Raw genomic sequence first — 16,998 nt, forward strand, 5'->3', positions numbered from 1 at the left:
CTCATCTCTAGTGACTACTGAATTGAATGTTGCAAGGTTGATTATTACAACTCATCATATCAGTAAATGAAGCCTCACTGTACATGAAAAGCAGCAATTTTAATTAGCCAACCAGAGTAACACTTGCCACTCACCAACAACTTTTCTTTCAGCACTAATAAAGACAAGAAGAATATCAAGGTCACACCTGGGACTGAAATCTTTCAGGTTATTCCAAGCCCTTCTTTATTCAGACATAACCTTCCACATAACACTTATGTCCTTCCAGAATAAGGAAATTGTCCATCAGCTGGAGCATGTAGTCTTCATGAAATGACCTTCACCGGTGCTGTAGTTACACCTCAGTAATAACTCCTGTAGGAGATAAGAACAGCAGTGGGCTTCCCCGCATTCAGAATTATGTGACATTTATTTCCTCACCTTCCCTGTATTTGAGTCCTTTGAAGTGAAATCTAAGCTTATTTTTCTTCTATCTTCAGAAGAATGAACAAGTTTTTCTAAATTTCTTTTAAAAACTTGAAGATAGTCACAATATCTAAATCTGCAGCAGGCACTTTTAAGTTTGTGAGTATGCTACAAAATAACTCCTGTATAAATAATTTATTCAACTTGTTACTGAGGCATGATTTTTTTTTTTTTAATATGAGTTAAGCTGAAAATATTTTTTTTTCCTAAAAACAGATGGGAAGAAATCTGTTTCAAATAGTTGGGGTTTTTTTATGGGAAGCAATGTTTTTTAGGGAAAATAATTTAATATAAAAATTAAGATGGTTTCAAAATAATACATTTCTTTTCTGAATAAAATAGTAGAAGTGCATTCATTTATCTGAAAGAAGGAGAATACATTTTCTCTCCCACTGTTTTAAACTGGACTTTTTAGAACAGAAAAATCAAACGTGTTTCCTTGGAATTTACTGCAGAAGTTCATAGTTCAATCAAAACTTTATTCCCTCTGAGAAACAGTGGATGAAGAAGAGCAACAGAAGTTTTTACCAAGGACACCACATCATTGTTGTGTATATCCTACTTTTGCTGTTTGTAGTGGAAAGTAAGAAGAGGAAAGAAGAACAAAGTGCTTTCTCTTACTCTAGAAGCAGACAAGAAAACACGTGCTGGCTATGCCCATGTGCCCGAGAGGTGCAGCATTCGATAGCCTGTAACCTTCACATGAAAAACGGGCTTCTACACGGACAGAGCAGCACTGCCACGGGAAGGAGTCTCTCAGCATGACTTCTCCTTCTGCTCAAAGCCTTCCTGCAGCACGCGGTGGCATACCGCAATAAGAAATCCTGTCTAGCGCTGATGGGATCCCTACTGAGGGAATACGATTCCCTGCGTCTCCGTTCAGCTTTTGCCCTGCTGTCTGCATAGCAGTTGGCCGCCAGGGATTTCAGCTGTGAATCTGCTGGTGGTGGTGTGCACAGTATCACACAGCCGCTCATTCAGTTCTTTGAACTCTGTTCATTAAAAATGAGTGCAACAGTATCTGCTGTTATAAATGCTATATGAGCATTTTTTTGTCACTAAACCAAGGTCTAGTCGAGCTGTCTGAATGGGGCAGAGATTTGGCTGTGTATATCAACTTTGGGGGTAAAAGCCAAGGAATAAAACCATCAAAACAAACTATGGGCTGGAAGATAGACAAAAAACGAGTAACTTGTAATTCTCTTCTGCCATTCAGACACCATCCACTGTAGTTTTCCAAAGCATTTTTTGATTCAGAAGATATGTGCTCTGGATTGGCTCTTGCTCCCATGCCTTGTTGCATAGATATTGTTCAGAGGTACAGCAGACCACAACTATGAAGACTACAGAGAGAGAATTTTAGACTTGGGTCTGAAGACAGCCCCATTTTAAGCACAGATTTATTTTTTTTTCCATTTCAATATATTAGCTAGATTCCCTATTTTAAACATAAACTCCCCTCATATTTCTGTGTGTCATCTGCCCTAATCAGTAAAAACCCCTTAAAATCCTGTTATTGTTTCATATTATTGATTCATTAATTAACTGTTCTGTATTATTGACATAAACTTCCAAAACAGCTGAAGTGAGTTTGGCTTAAGAATACATCTGTGGTTGGTTTCTATGGTAGCCTATTCCACCGTCCCTCTTATGATGCCTCTCAAAGTAAGACTGTAGATTTAGAAAATCCGTTTATAAATATTTTCAGAGATTTAGTAGCAACAGCTAACAACTTCACAATCCTTTTAAAATACACTATTAAACAGACATTTTACAGGGTGGCTGGCTCCCTATGTTTGAGTAGAATATGTAGAGTGAATAAGAATATTAGCATTTTTTCAGTTTAAAAGTTATTATTGCAGGCATTGCAGAATCTTTCGAGGTACACTGTGGTCCTGTATATCATTTAAGCAGGTTCTTCAGTTCTCTGTAGTAACATGTACAAGCTGCCTAACAAAAGTCATGCGCTTCAGTTTATTCACAATGTTAATAAAATCAGCTGGTATAAAAGCAGGTTCTGTTGCTGATAGCAGAAGTGCTGTCCCTTATTCCAGATGGGGTGTGTTTCCAGGATTTCTGAAAGTATATTAATGTGCAGTACAAATAGATGTTTTGACATCACAGTTGAACAAACTATCCCAAATCTCACTTAAAAATATTTCCATTGATGCTCCAATCAATTGGATTGCCAGTAGGAATAACAGAATTGCTAACACTGGGCAAAAATGTAGGTGTAATACCTGACTGTTTAGCAGACCTACACATGCCAGCACACTACTGTGCAAGTAGTTCTTTAACTACATCATCTATCCTCTTGAAGAGCTGCAAAAAATCAGACATTTGCCAGAAAAGGCTTTGTTCTTCCAAAGACCTTAAAAACCCATGTTCTAATTAAGCTTTTCTAGTAGTAGAAAGCATTTTACATGTAATTAGATGTACCTTTATTTTATTAGTAACATCAAAAGTCTCTGTCTAGATCTCATTAGCAGAAGACTTTTATAAATCTGGAGGAATATATGGAAACATAAATGCTCATGCATACGTGGTTCTCTCATCAAAATGCCCTAATGCATGGCTTGATTCTTCAGATAGTTCTCATGCACATGTATTCTCTTTCATGTAAAAACCCGCTGTTTATAGTTGGAATAAAGGTTTATGGGGGTATAAACAATTTTGTGCAATGGGAATCAAAGCCTCAACTTCCAAAAGGGGTAAAGATTTCTCACCATGTTTCAGTTTATATCTTTACCCAAAAGAATGGAAGTCCATGAAAGAGCAACATTAAATGTCTAAAGCATGTACAAAAAATAATCTTGGACTTTATTAATTATTTATTAGCTCTATGAGTTCCTAATTAATCAAAATAAAACCCCTGTTCCTACCAGCACAACCTACCATCTATTGATCATTAGGTTTTCAAATTTCCTTTTTCACATGTTTCTTTAGAGCAGTTTGCTTCTTTCTTTGCTATCTGTTTGGAAAGCTGATACTGTGTTTTAGTTTTATAATAAGCATGAAACATATTGGGATATATTGCAGGGGTGTTTGCTAAGACATTAACATGTTTTATGAAGAAAATCCCAGTGTCTTCTATTGCTTCATGGCTGGTACTAATTCTTGCCTTTAAAAAAGAATTTTTGAGGCAATAATGTGGAATCCAGAATGATTCATAACTGGTTTTCCTTCTTTTCATCTTTTCACTTTTTGAGCACTGAAAATCAGATTCCTTCAGGCACTTTACTAACCTCTGTATGGTCTGTACTTCCAAATGCCAGAATACCCACGATTTCCCAATTTGGTATTTTACAGGAATTATGTAGAATATATTTTAAGTGTTTGTGATACCCGCATTAACAGCTTTTCTGACTGTTTTTACAAGTATCTTCTGCAATATTCCGTGCCTAACTTGACATAAAGTATTCACGCTTCTCTGTTATTAGCTTTTATCTCTGAAGTCTATTGTTAACATCTTAAAAGATACTCTTGGCAAAGATAATGAAAAAAAGATGGTTTATTTACTCAAATGCTGTGCTGGCAATGGAACTTGTATAGCTGCGCTTAATGTTGGGTCAGAGTTCTTAAAAGAAAGTACTCTGCAGACTTAATGAGGAATTCACCAACAGCAGCAAAGTGACCCAATTCCTGCCACGATTCCCAGGCAATCAGTCATGTGCCTCGCAGAGGGAACACCCGGTGTATCAGTGCCTGTCGCAGGATAGCAGCCTGAAAGTGCAATGACCAAACCCTCGCATGGTGTAACGGGTAGCTCTGGATATGTCACGGTTTATTTTAAAGAAAATTAAAAATACTTTTAAACAGATACTTTATCTGTCTCAGCCTACGGCTCTTGTGTTGCGTTTCTTCTCTGGGTGTCTTACCGGTTACAGTGGTCCTCTCATAATTAAACAAATCAATAAACAAATAAATAACCTTCCTACCAGCAGTCCTCAGCTAGAACTACTGTCATTCCCATCTCACAATTTTACTTTGCTGTTCAGCTCCAATATGACTTAATTTTTAAAATGCATAAATTATCTTTGGGCTGTTTTTATGCACATTGTACATTGTCTGTCACATTGCACGAAACCAAAAGAACAAGTAGAAAACCCGGGCTGTGTTTAATCGGAAACTACTGAATGCATATTGAATCTAAAAAAAAGGGTACTTGAAAGGATATATGCATCTGGAGTGTAATAATCCTGCTGACCACCAGGCAGGAGCTTATCTAGCTTACCTAATGCATATGTCTCAAGTTTAGAAAAAGTGAAAATCTAAAGAATCACAGGCTGAATGCATATTCTTTCCATAAAGGACACGCTTATTTGTTACTATGTGCATTGTAGATCTCAAATCCTGGATGTCACTGCCTCTGTTTTACACAATAAAATATATTGTTCTAAGAATTATCACAGAATCATAGAACCATAGAATATCAGGTTGGAAGGGACCTCAAGGATCATCTGGTCCAACCTTTCTTGGCAAAAGCTCCATCTAGACAAAAGCACGGTCCAGACAAGATGGCCAGCACCCTGTCCAGCTGAATCTGAAAAGTGCCCAAAGTTGGGGAATCCACCACTTTACCCTGGGGAGATTATTCCACAGGCTGATTGTACTCATTGTGAAAATTTTTCCTCTTGTGTTCAGTCAGAATCTCCCCAGAACTAACTTCATCTATTACCCCTCATCTTTTCCATGTGACTCCTTGTAAAAAGGGAGCCTCCATCTTCTTTGTAGCCACCCTTTAAGAACTGGAACATGGTGATGAGGTCTCCCCTAAGCCTTCTTTTCTTAGGGCTGAACAAACCCAATTCCCTCGGCCTTTCCTCATATGGCAGGCTTCCCAGTCCTTTGATCATCCTGGTGGCCCTCCTCTGGACCCACTCCAGCCTGTCCACATCTTTTTTGTGTAGCGGGGACCAAAACTGAACACAGTAATTCTGTGGTAATTACCATATAATTACCACAGAATTTTGTGGTATTATAGAACATGGGCGCTACAACCTAGTACACACTCCCTTAAGACTGCTTTTCACAGTCTTACGTTTTACTTCTTCAGGAAAAATCAAAATGTAACAAACAATGTCATTAATTCCAAAGTGTACTAGAAACTTAAAAATACAGGTCAGGCTCTTTTTGTTTGGTTGGTTGGTTTTTTTAAAGGGTTTCTTTTGATATGACCCAAATTCTCCACCTAATTTCAGTGGACACTGGATCAAGCCATGTAATTAACCTATTATTTCTGCTAATATCCGTGGATACTAATGATGCACAGGGACTGGAAAACTTCCTTTTAATTCACATGAATTAAACACCCAGAAATGAAACTATCAGTTCTGTGACAAAGGATATCTAAGTGCTTTTCCCTTTCTACTAAAACTTGGTCAGGAAATCCTGGAAATAGTAAAAACACACTGTTTCTTCCAAATAGTGTCTGATTTTTCTGTCTGTACAGGTAACATCATTGCAAACAATGCTGCAGGCTCACAACTCAGCAGCTGCTAAATGCCTGGCTTTGCCTCACTGTAGAGATTTAGCACCTTTGCTAGTGGCGTTTGAATTCATTAACCTGGAGATCCTCTTCAGGATCACATTTGCCAACAACCTGCTTACAAATGCAGTTTGAAACTATTACCTCTGAAAAGTGTTTTCAGGAACCTGGAATTCATTCCTTTGCTTCTGCAGTTATCTTTATAGGGATGCATCAGAGAAATTGCTGGTATTGTACTCTTAGAGGAAAAAACTTTTCGTCTTCATGACCCTTGGCAAGAAGGGGCTTATGCCATTGTGGTTTATGTTGTTGTTATGAGAAGTATCATAAACACTTGAAGCTTCCTGCTTTGTAGTACATCTAAAATCACTTTACTTGAAAATTATGTTTATTATTCTCTTCAGCTGGGAATGCAGTAGATCAAGACAAATGTGGTGTTTCTCTGCTTAATGCAGTTAGTAATTTGACAAGATAGGTATAATTTCCCATACATTTCAGTTCCTCACAGTAATAGTGTCCCAGAGTAATTTGGCAAACAAACAAAAGAGCTAATTAAACATTGTTGAATTTTTCTAAGGCAAAGTGTATACAAGGTCATACCAAGGGCTCAGCTGAAGTTTATTAAAGATTAGCAGTCTGTTTCTGCAGGAGGGATCCCTCCAGCTACTGTAATGTATGACAGCCTGGCGTACCGCTTCCCACAACAAGCTGTTGTACAGAGCAGAATTACAGAACAAATTTTCAGTAGAATGTGGAATAAAAGGGCTTTATATTTTAAAGATTTTTGTTTCTCTTTATGTTTTATTATATTTCGAACAAATAAGCACATAAGGCCCTATTTGCTTCCATACATTTGGAAAATGAACCTATGGGTAGATCATTATGCAAAAAGGGCTAGGTTATTACTGTGCCTTTCATTTACACTGTAAATCCTTGTGTCAAAGACACACCTTTGCTTTTGTATTTATCTCTGACAATAGGAACCAATCGGCGCATCCAAATGCAAATCAGCTAAATAACTGTGAAGGTGTTTGGATAGCAAAGAGGTGTGCCATGTTTGCACTTAACTTGCAAGTAAAAAAATGTAATAATGTAAATATTTATACCATGCCTATAAGCTTGGAGCATTGAAACCTGTGCACGAAGTCTGTCAGTAGGTATTGGACTATGCAGGGACTAAGGCCTCTACTTTACTCTCCTGACCATCATAAAGACTGTACAGGAACACTACTCATGCGATATTATCCTTGTAATGCTACCAAAGACTGTAAAATACACATTATTTACTGTGCAAGGATGAGATGTTCTTGAAAATGTGTCATAGAATCATAGAATCATAGAATGGTTTGAGTTGGAAGGGACCTTAAAGATCATCTAGTTCCAACCCCCCTGCCATGGGCAGGGACACCCTGCACTAGATCATGTTTCCCAAACCCCCATCCAACCTGGTCTTCACCACTTCCAAGGAGGGGGCAACCACAACCTCTCTGGGCAACCTGTTCCAGTGCCTCACCACTCTCACAGTCAAGAATTTCTTCCTAATAGCTAATCTAAATTGACCCTCCTTCAGCTTAAACCCATTACCCCTTGTCCTGTCACTGCATGCCCTTGTAAACAGTCCCTCTCCAGCTTTTCTGTAGGCCCCTTCAGGTACTGGAAGGCCGCAATTAGATCTCCCCGGAGCCTTCTTTTCTCCAGGCTGAACAACCCCAACTCTCTCAGCCTGTCCTCATAGGAGAGGTGCTCCAGCCCTCTGATCAGCTTCGTGGCCTCCTCTGGACTCGTTCCAACAGCTCCATGTCTCTCCTGTACTGGGGCCCCCAGCGCTGGACACAGTACTCCAGGTGGGGTCTCACAAGAGCTGAGTAGAGGGGCAGGATCACCTGATGATCGACCTGCTGGTCACACCTCTTTTGATGCAGCCCAGGACATGGTTGGCTTTCTGGGCTGCAAGTGCACACTGCCAGCTCATGTTGAGCTTCCCATCAATCAATACCCCCAAGTCCTTCTCCTCAGGGCTGCTGTCAATCCATTCCTCGCCCAGCCTATAGTCGTGCTTGGGATTGCACTGACCCACGTCCATGGTACTGAGCACAGAATACCTTTCTGAGTGTTTCCTGTCATCCGGAGGGACCTTGACAGGCTTCAGAGGTGAGCCTGTGTGAACCTTATCAAGTTCAACAAGGTCCTGCACATGGGTCGGGGCAATCCCAAGCACAACTACAAGCTGGGTGGAGAATGGACCTGGGGGTGTTGGTGGACAAGAAGCTCAACATGAGCCGGCAATGTGCGCTTGCAGCGCAGAAAGCCAACCATATCCTGGGCTGCATCACAAGAAGAGTGACCAGCAGGTCAAGGGAGGGGTTTTCCCTCCCTCTCATGAGACCCTACCTGGAGTATTGCATCCAGCTCTGGGGTCTTCAGCACAGGAAAGACATGGAGTTGTTGGAGCAAGTCCAGAGAATGGCCACAAAAATGATCAGAGGGCTGGAGCACCTCTCCTGTGAAGACAGGCTGAGGGACTCAGGGTTGCTCAGGTCTGGGGAGACCTTATAGCAGCCTTCCAGTACCTGAAGCTGGCCTATAGGAAAGATGGAGAGGGACTGTTCATCAGGGAGTGTAGTGATAGGACAAGAAGTAATGGGTTTAAACCAAAAGAAGGTAGATTTAGATTAGACATTAGGAAGAAATTCTTCACTATGAGGGTGGTGAGGCACTGGAACAGGTTGCCCAGAGAAGCTGTGGATGCCCCCTCCTTGGAAGTATTCAAGGCCAGGTTGGATGGGGTTTTGGGCAACCTGGTCTAGTGCAGGGTGTCCCTGCCCATGGCAGGGGGGTTGGAACTAGATGATCTTTAAGGTCCCTTCCAACCCAAACCATTCTCTGATTCTATGCTTCTATAGTTCTGGGATTTTTAACAAACATTCATATTCCTATGCTGACACATAAATAAATTTGACTCTTTTCCTATCATGCATCACTACATGGAGTCAGCAACAAAAGACATATTGAGAGAGCACCTCTCCTGCTTTTAAATGTAGCAAAGCTGGACAGAGACTGTGAAGACTTAGTGTTTCTAAGAAGTAGAAAGTCTAACTGAGCACATAGTTCCCAAATAAGCATTAATATGTTAAAATTAGGTATTCGGCTGCTGAGATTAAAAAAGAAACATATAAATTCCTAATTGTTCTCCTACCTGTACAAACTGATGTGGAGCTTTCAAACCCTGGAGTTCTTCCAGAGTTAATAACTCTACAGTTTTTTACTAATAATGGGAATCTGGACTGAACACTACATGAACTGACCATTTTTCCAATCTGCACTAGCAGTCAACATAAAACTTCCATGTTAAATGTTATTTATTGTTCCCCAAGCTCATATAAGCAGTATTTCAAAAATAGTTTATTGCTATTAAATTAACACATTCCTTTTCTTATTCATTGTAAAGATTTCTTAGGTGTCTAAATTTATACCCTCAGGTGCCTTATACTCAGTTAAAAGAAAAGTGCTCTTTCAAAGGCTATTTATGTAAACAGGACCTAATTCCTCTCCAGAAACATAGCACCACCTTATAACATAACATTGAGCATGGAAAGCCTGCACTGGAGTATGGTGAATCACCATATTTCCCCTGTAGAACAGAAGAAGAAACAAACTGCAAAGGCAAAGGGAACAGATCTGCCACACAGCTCAAATATCTCTAAACTCTACCAACTATCCATCTTGAAGTTATAAATCCAGACATAGTTGCTCAGTGAATTACCTTAATACTGTTTTCGAGAGCAAATTGATGAGTGATGCAAGCAGTGCTCATGAAATCAAAGAAAGTCACTATTAGTCCAGATCTTGTAGACCAAGCTCCTGTAATTTCTAAGGTACTTATGTGTTGTGTGACAGCACTCGCTTGTATGGACTGGTCGTGGTTACTTGCAAGCTACTCCTTTTGTGTGTTCTCTTCAACAGCAACAATAGATTGCATTTGCTATAAATATGCGTAGTGCAAATATCCCTTGCTGGTTTTGATCCTGCAAGATCTAAAAGTATCATGTTCTTTCATTATGGAATTCAAAGATTATTTTTTCATGTTACCATGGTAACAAAATGGTAACTGGGTTCTTGTTTTCATTTTACATTAATAAAAGACTAAATATTATAAGCAGTAGCAAGTGTGTCCTATTAAGCCCTGATGCTGTATAACATGAGATGATGTGTTTCTGTGAAAATATGAAGTTTGGAATTAATCCTTTGTTGTAAGTCTGGAATCACCTTTTAGGCCTTTAGACCTGCTTATCTGTCTATATGAATGTAGTTAAAGACAAAATCTATTAAGAACAGTAACTCTACATTAGTTTGAAAGCAAGGAAAAAGAAAAAATTGCCTATGGTCTATAAGATTCCTATATGTAGACCTTAATGTTCAGACCTTGATGGGTGTTTAAGATTCTCCAGTAACTGCCTCCAAGTCTGTACACCTGCACATTGCAAACCCTATGGTGCTTACAGAAAGCCATAAAGGACAGCAGACGTATTAATAGCAGCAACTCGGTTCCTCCAGAGTGAAGGAGTAAAAGAGGCAATAACTATTGATTATTCCATTAGCCAGGGAACGCTTTAACCATTTGCAAGATCTCAGGTCCTCCAGGCTGAGGGAATGAGAACAGATGCAGGAGGGAAATGGGACTCAGTAAGATTTTATCAAGAGCAATAAAGTTCTGGTGGGGATGGAAACTGCTGTACTTGGGGTAAGAGTCACCCTGAACACATGCAACTAGTGATCATGGTTTGCTCTTTTCTCCATTTTTTGAAGGGAGTGAGTGGTTGACATCTTATAGGAGTACAACCCTCAGTATACGGGTATAATGCAGAGGTCTTGAAGCAAACTCCCTAAGGATTATAAGAAAAGAGGGTGGAACCTTCCATCTGAGTGATAGTATTATCTCCTGGCATTGTAGGACAGACATAGCAGGTACAGGTAGAACTGGCAAGAAATTTTCTAGAAAATCTGCTTTTCCTTAAAAATGTTCATTTGTGTAACTTATCCATTTAAATTAAACTTTCAGGAGAAAGGATTCCTCATTTCCATGCTGGAATATCTAGTGAAATCATGGTGTGCAAGAGAAATGGAGGAAGGAAAGCGTACTGTAGAATTACTAGTAGCTATTCAGTCACCTAGGAAAATCAGTGGGAAATTGAGATTCAGGGAAACTAAATTAAGAAGCTGCTGTGTACAGTAGCACGCTGGCCATTCCAAAGTGCAGTTCTGGGTCTTTTGGTTTTGCACAAAAATCCATTAGTTACATCTTGAAGCAAAATAGGAACTATTTGAAATCTTGAAGTGTTATAGAACAAGATAGTGAAATGATTACATCTGCAGCTCTAAATACAGGGCATCTCATGCCTACCTTACATGTGGGGTAGGTGATGAGCAATTTGACTGGAGAACAGACAGGCTAGAGTTAAGCTGTGTGTTAAGGATACAGAAATAGGCTATAATTGGACCATGCATTTAATTTGAAATAGCGGAAGAAGGTTAGACAGAATATTCAGGGCATATGCAAACATTACCATATATGTACCATATCTGAAAGAACACGACTAAGTCACATAAGGGCAGAAAGACCAGGTCTTTAGCTTCCAATTTAAGAGGGGGATTCAGAATCTGAAATGTATTCCATTACACTTTTCTAGGCAAGTTGACTAAAAACCGTGACCAGAGTAGAGAAACATAGGGATAGCTGAGTCTGTTGTTGGACCTCCTGTGAGACTTTGCAGTTATCCCTGCTGATTCTGACTGCGGAATATCCATGTGTTTAAAACCAACTGCAGTGTATTAACACTTAATATCACAGTATTGTTGAAAATTTAGATTGAGAGGGAGCTCAGTAGGTCATCTGGTCCAACTTTCCACTCAAAGCAGCTCTTACCTCCACATTTTATGTAACTTGTATTTTTGTCTGATTGATAAATGTCTGGTAATCCTAGTTTGGCTACATTAAAAAATATTGACAAAACAGTAAGCTAGGAGTACTCATCTAATATGCCAGGTTTTTCCCTGTGCCATGTCTAGGAATAACACAGCCTTGGTTTGCCAAAGTGTTTTATGAGGAAGATACAGTTCCTGTCAATAGACTGGGAGTGAACAATTCCTCAGGAGAAAGCATGCGGATCAAACATCTGATGCCTGTGCTGTTAGCAGAGCTCCCAGGAGCTCGGGGGCTTGCAGAATCCCTGTGCTTCTGCACAGTTCTCACAAAGGGCTGGAGATCTTTGAGGATGCTGCTACATCCCCAGGGGTCAGATATTCCATATGGAGTAAATTCAACATATTTATGGACAATCCAAGTGTCTGTGTGCTTTAACCATACTATCCCTGAAACACAACAGTAGTAATCCTAATGAAACCATTTCTACAAATATGAAATTCCCAGAAATAAACAGCCAAATAAGATGAGGTTTAGTTTTAAATGTTGAGATGAAAAGGGAATTAGAATCAGACAAACAAGGGAATGTGTTTTATAGATTTATCAAAATATACTCCTGATGTTAGCTACTGAAATATTAGCTTCTCAGACTCATTCAGTCTCTGCCACAGACATTCAGGCTACCTGTGAGGAGGCAAAGATGTCTATGAGAAGCAGTCCAGATAACCTAACTGAGGCACATTATGTCTCTGTGTCTCCACTGACAGCAGGGAGTTTGGACAACTCTGAAGGCCATCCAGTGCTTGGGCAAAGCTGAGCACTGCCCAGTAGGAATCACTGAGAGCATGGGAGTCCTGTCATCGTCACTGAGAGAACGCTGCACTTCTAACGTGCTCTTCTTTGCACGGAAGTCTCCATTAGATCTCACTATAGAGTGGGATTCAGTATGAGATTAACAGCTGCATTTGGGGCAGTGCAAAGGATAATTTCATGCATTTGGGACAAATGCAAGGGATATTTTGTCCTTTGCATATCTGCTAGCTTCACATGGATATTTGAGGCATCCCACAAGGACCTATGTATGGCCAACTGAATTGAGCGCTTAGCAGGTATGCAGCTGAATAGCTCTCTTGCTTCCACCATTGATGAGATCTCTATTGACTATAATAGTTTATACACGTGGCAGAAATGTAGACAATTACACTTAGTTTTCTTAATCTCACCGAGTCTCTCACAAAATAATTCAAGAGGTTTAAATGCAGATGCCTGAATAATAGACATACAAAAGTAGATGAAATAGATTTTATGTTAGCTGACCTGAAGAGATGTCTGAATCACTACTGCATAGTATGAGTCATGATACAGTGTTTAAGGTGGTGGATTAGTAACTGAGGAAGAGACAGCATCTTGTGCGCAATGTTAAACGTTTGTCCAGGAAGTGGAAGATCTGATTTCTAGCCACTTCCCAGTGTCAACAGTCTTGAAACCAAACCCTGTGAGTGTGATGTAATCACCACAGTATTGGTAAAGAATTGATTCAGATGTTTCCAACACTCTGAGTCTGAGGAGGACCTAAAACTCTCCCATTTCTAAATGCAGTTTTGAGACTTATTTAGTGGTTTCAATCAAAGTAGGGATAGCCTGACCACAACAAACTGGACCATTAGGAAATTAGGTCAAATTCAGATGCTTCCCTGCAAACATCTCAACTTCTGCTAGCTAGGCGGAGCCACTTCTCAGGATGTATGAAATACTGTCTGTCAGCATTTATGGAGTTCTGTCATCCAGAGATAACTAAATATAAGCACCTTTGCAGTTTGACAGCGTGATTAGCAGGTGATTTGAATCACTCAGTCCCTTAAGCCTAACCATTTATCAAGTCCACTTACGGCATTGAAACAAGCAATGTGAATATAACCCTTACAGATTTATTTACAGATTTATTATTTTGTCAACTAAATAAATGTTTAAAAGATCATGAAGCAGATTAATTGTAGACAAGACTTGGTTGAAGCCATAGAAAATACACATCAAAGATTTGTGTTACCTCTGAATGCCTGGTGTCACTGAGGGTCTTTGTACTAACATAAAAAGAATAGCAATATGATACATTTTCATAAACAAGAATAAATAATATGGATCCAAAGAACGTGTGGCATGATCTTAAACATGCATCTCATACACCTCTGTCAGCTTCAACAAATGTAGCTATATGGTTTTGAAAGACATCCTCACAAGGAGGATGTGCTATATAATGTGTTGTATAAACAGTTTACTTTTTGTAAATTTTCCAAAACTTTCAAAAAGATCATTCTACATTTAGGCCACGTGCTTGACAGTGTGCCTTTTGTCTTATTGATAGGCACCACAAGGCCACATAAGGAGGGGGAAGTCCCTGGTGTGGACTATATTTTCATCACTGTTGAAGATTTTATGGAATTGGAGAAAAGTGGTGCTCTCTTAGAAAGTGGAACGTATGAAGGTAAGCACACTTTTACTGCTAAATTTGTTTTCATGTTTCCATTACGCTTTTTTCTAATTTGATGGAATTGCACTGGGACATCCCATTACAAATGCGTAATTGCTAGTGTTATCAGAAATTTGTGAAGAGCCATATGGCAATTATGAAAATATTTTCATATATAAAAGTTAAATGCAGATGGGTTCATTGTAATTTTATTATGTTATACTGATTGAGAGAAACAGGAAAGAAGAACTAGTTCTTTATGCCAAATCTTTGAGGAGATTTCCACAAAATTTCAGCAAACAGCTGCTTTTCTAACATAGGACAAACAAACTCTACAACAGAAATCAGTTGTAAGGTTGACACTTTTCCTTTGCATGTGTCATCCTGCAAACACCAATCTATGTCAGAGGTTGAAACCTCACTATTTCAGTAAAACAGGAAGGATTTGCTATGTCATGTCTTATGGGCTTTGTCAAGTTACTGAAAAGAACTCATTCGTTCTGTAATATGACAGAGGGATAGGAACTGTCCTAATGACTGTATTGGAAGATGTCTGTATATGGGGCAAAGGGCCAGCAGCTTATTGCAGAACAGCGCTTCCCAGGAGAACTGATGATTCATCTGATTTTAAACCTTTTCCAAAACACAGCTATCCTGAAACTACTACAAATGGAAGGGCAGTTACTTAGCAGGGCATTTTAATAAAACCAGAATAGTGCTATACTATTTTAAACCAGATGCTTCTTAGAAATACACTAGTATTTAAGATCACTGAGTAACGCGTAGGTCTTTTTTACTGTAATCTTCAAAATGACAGGGAACACCCTTTATATGAAAAACATGACCCATTCATATGAGAATACCTGGGTGAGTAGAACCCTTTACAGGAAGCAGACCCATATTTTAACTTGTAGCAAAAGAAGTAATGAAGACCTTTTTGTCCTGACTTTGTCCCTGTCAAGGAAAGCATCTGAAGATAAATTAGAAGCTATTCACCCCAAAGAAAATCATTAGCTGTATTATAAATAGCAGGAAAGAAGGTAATCCTTTCTCACCTAATCAGTGCAAAGTACCCACTGGAAAGTAAATAAATTTTCATAAAGAGTTATATCAATACAGAACTCGTAACAAAGATTTCCATTAAAGAAGGTCAAATAAAGGAAAATATATCGTCTTTTCCTCTTCTACTTTTTTCCCCACTGTCAGACACCTAATGGTAGAAGTTACCTAAACATTAATACAACACTACAATTTTAAGTTTATCAGAGATTCATTAAATAACAAACCTTTCTTGAAGTATCTTTTTGTTACCTTAGGTGTTTGAAACTAACATTAAAGGAGCTTAAGTGTAGCACAAGTCTGCCATTGCTTGACCATGTAATTTCATTAGTTTGTAGCAAGTTTGTAGAGATTGAACTGCTAAGTTAAATTAATTCACAGTGTTCTTCTGTCCCTCGAGGGATACTGAGAGGTGTCTTATACTACCAGCTACCAGAGCTGAGTGGACAGCAAGGTGAAATATTGGTTGGGGAAGTATGCGTAACTCCTTAAACTGGCTGAGGACCTAGCTGAAGAGAGGTCAAGTCATGACTATAGAATGCCTGTCACATCATTCACTGATCACAGATGACAAGTTCCCTGAAGCCAAGAAGTCAGAAACTAAATGCAAACCAAAATAAACTCAAGAGACCAATTTCTGCATAAATCCTGTCTTTGATTCCCAGGTTTCCAAATCACTGCGTGTGCATTATGACAAATAGATAATATATTACCTGTCTATGTATTATGGCAAATAATAGGTAACACTTTAGAAAATATACCTAGTTTACAGACACTGTTTCTTCTGTTCCCATACAGAGACTTTTGGACACGTCCTTACAAAGTTACACCCCCCCCGTTTCCTGATTAATTCCTTATGACTGTAGTACCTTCCTCAGGGAAAGATTTTGCTAATTATTCCATCATAAGTTTTCCTGAGCACATTAGGTCTGCAGTGATTAAGTTTACTGGTGACAACTACACCAACTAGAGCAAAGAAATTGTTCAATTCCCCCAGTGAGAGATGATTTTTGAATCCTTCCATAGATCAAGCAACTTATGTGAGCATCCATGTTCTGGGAGATGAATTTTCTCTCCTTATCAACACTAGTTATCAGGCCTCTGAAGCAAATCAGCCTCCTTTTTAATGATTCTCAGTATTAATAGATTGGTTTGCAGATTTCCTCTTTTTTTTTTTTGTCTTGAAAAAAATCATTCTGTATTTAGTTAAGTTTCTATGGCTTAGCTGAGTCAGTCTATGCTGATTCTCTAACCACAACCACTATGTAACAGTTTGTCTCTACCAGAAAAATATTTTACAGAAGGGATTTATCATTTAGTTGAGATAAAAAGTAAGACTCTGTGTACATATGTTGGTTTTCACCACTTCTTGACTAAAAGGGTTGATTCAGTCAATTTACCTTCTCCTGTAAGAATTCCAAAGAGAATCAGAAACATCCACGCAAACCAGAGGAGAAGGAGGCCAAGTGGAGACACCTGACACTGAGTCTTCGTATTGTTCATTATAATATTCAGTATTGTTGGAGGAGGGATATTTTCTCATGGTAATGAGAAAACCAGTGAAAACAATCAGAAACTTTTTGTTCTGGTACAAGCGAA

General features: G+C 39.0%; 1 protein-coding gene across 6 annotated transcripts in view; it reads left to right on the forward strand.

Moving 5' to 3' along the window:
* The window catches only part of MAGI2 (membrane associated guanylate kinase, WW and PDZ domain containing 2), a 776,571-nt gene that overhangs the window by 445,554 nt on the left and 314,019 nt on the right, over positions 1–16,998 (forward strand). For all 6 annotated transcript variants that reach the window (XM_054828768.1, XM_054828739.1, XM_054828749.1 and 3 more), the window contains exon 3: positions 14,236–14,355. In XM_054828768.1, the coding sequence (XP_054684743.1) occupies positions 14,236–14,355 (120 nt within the window). The remainder of the gene's footprint in view (positions 1–14,235; positions 14,356–16,998) is intronic.

The sequence above is a fragment of the Grus americana genome, chromosome 1 (genome assembly GCF_028858705.1).
Source record: "Grus americana isolate bGruAme1 chromosome 1, bGruAme1.mat, whole genome shotgun sequence".
NCBI lineage: Eukaryota > Metazoa > Chordata > Aves > Gruiformes > Gruidae > Grus > Grus americana.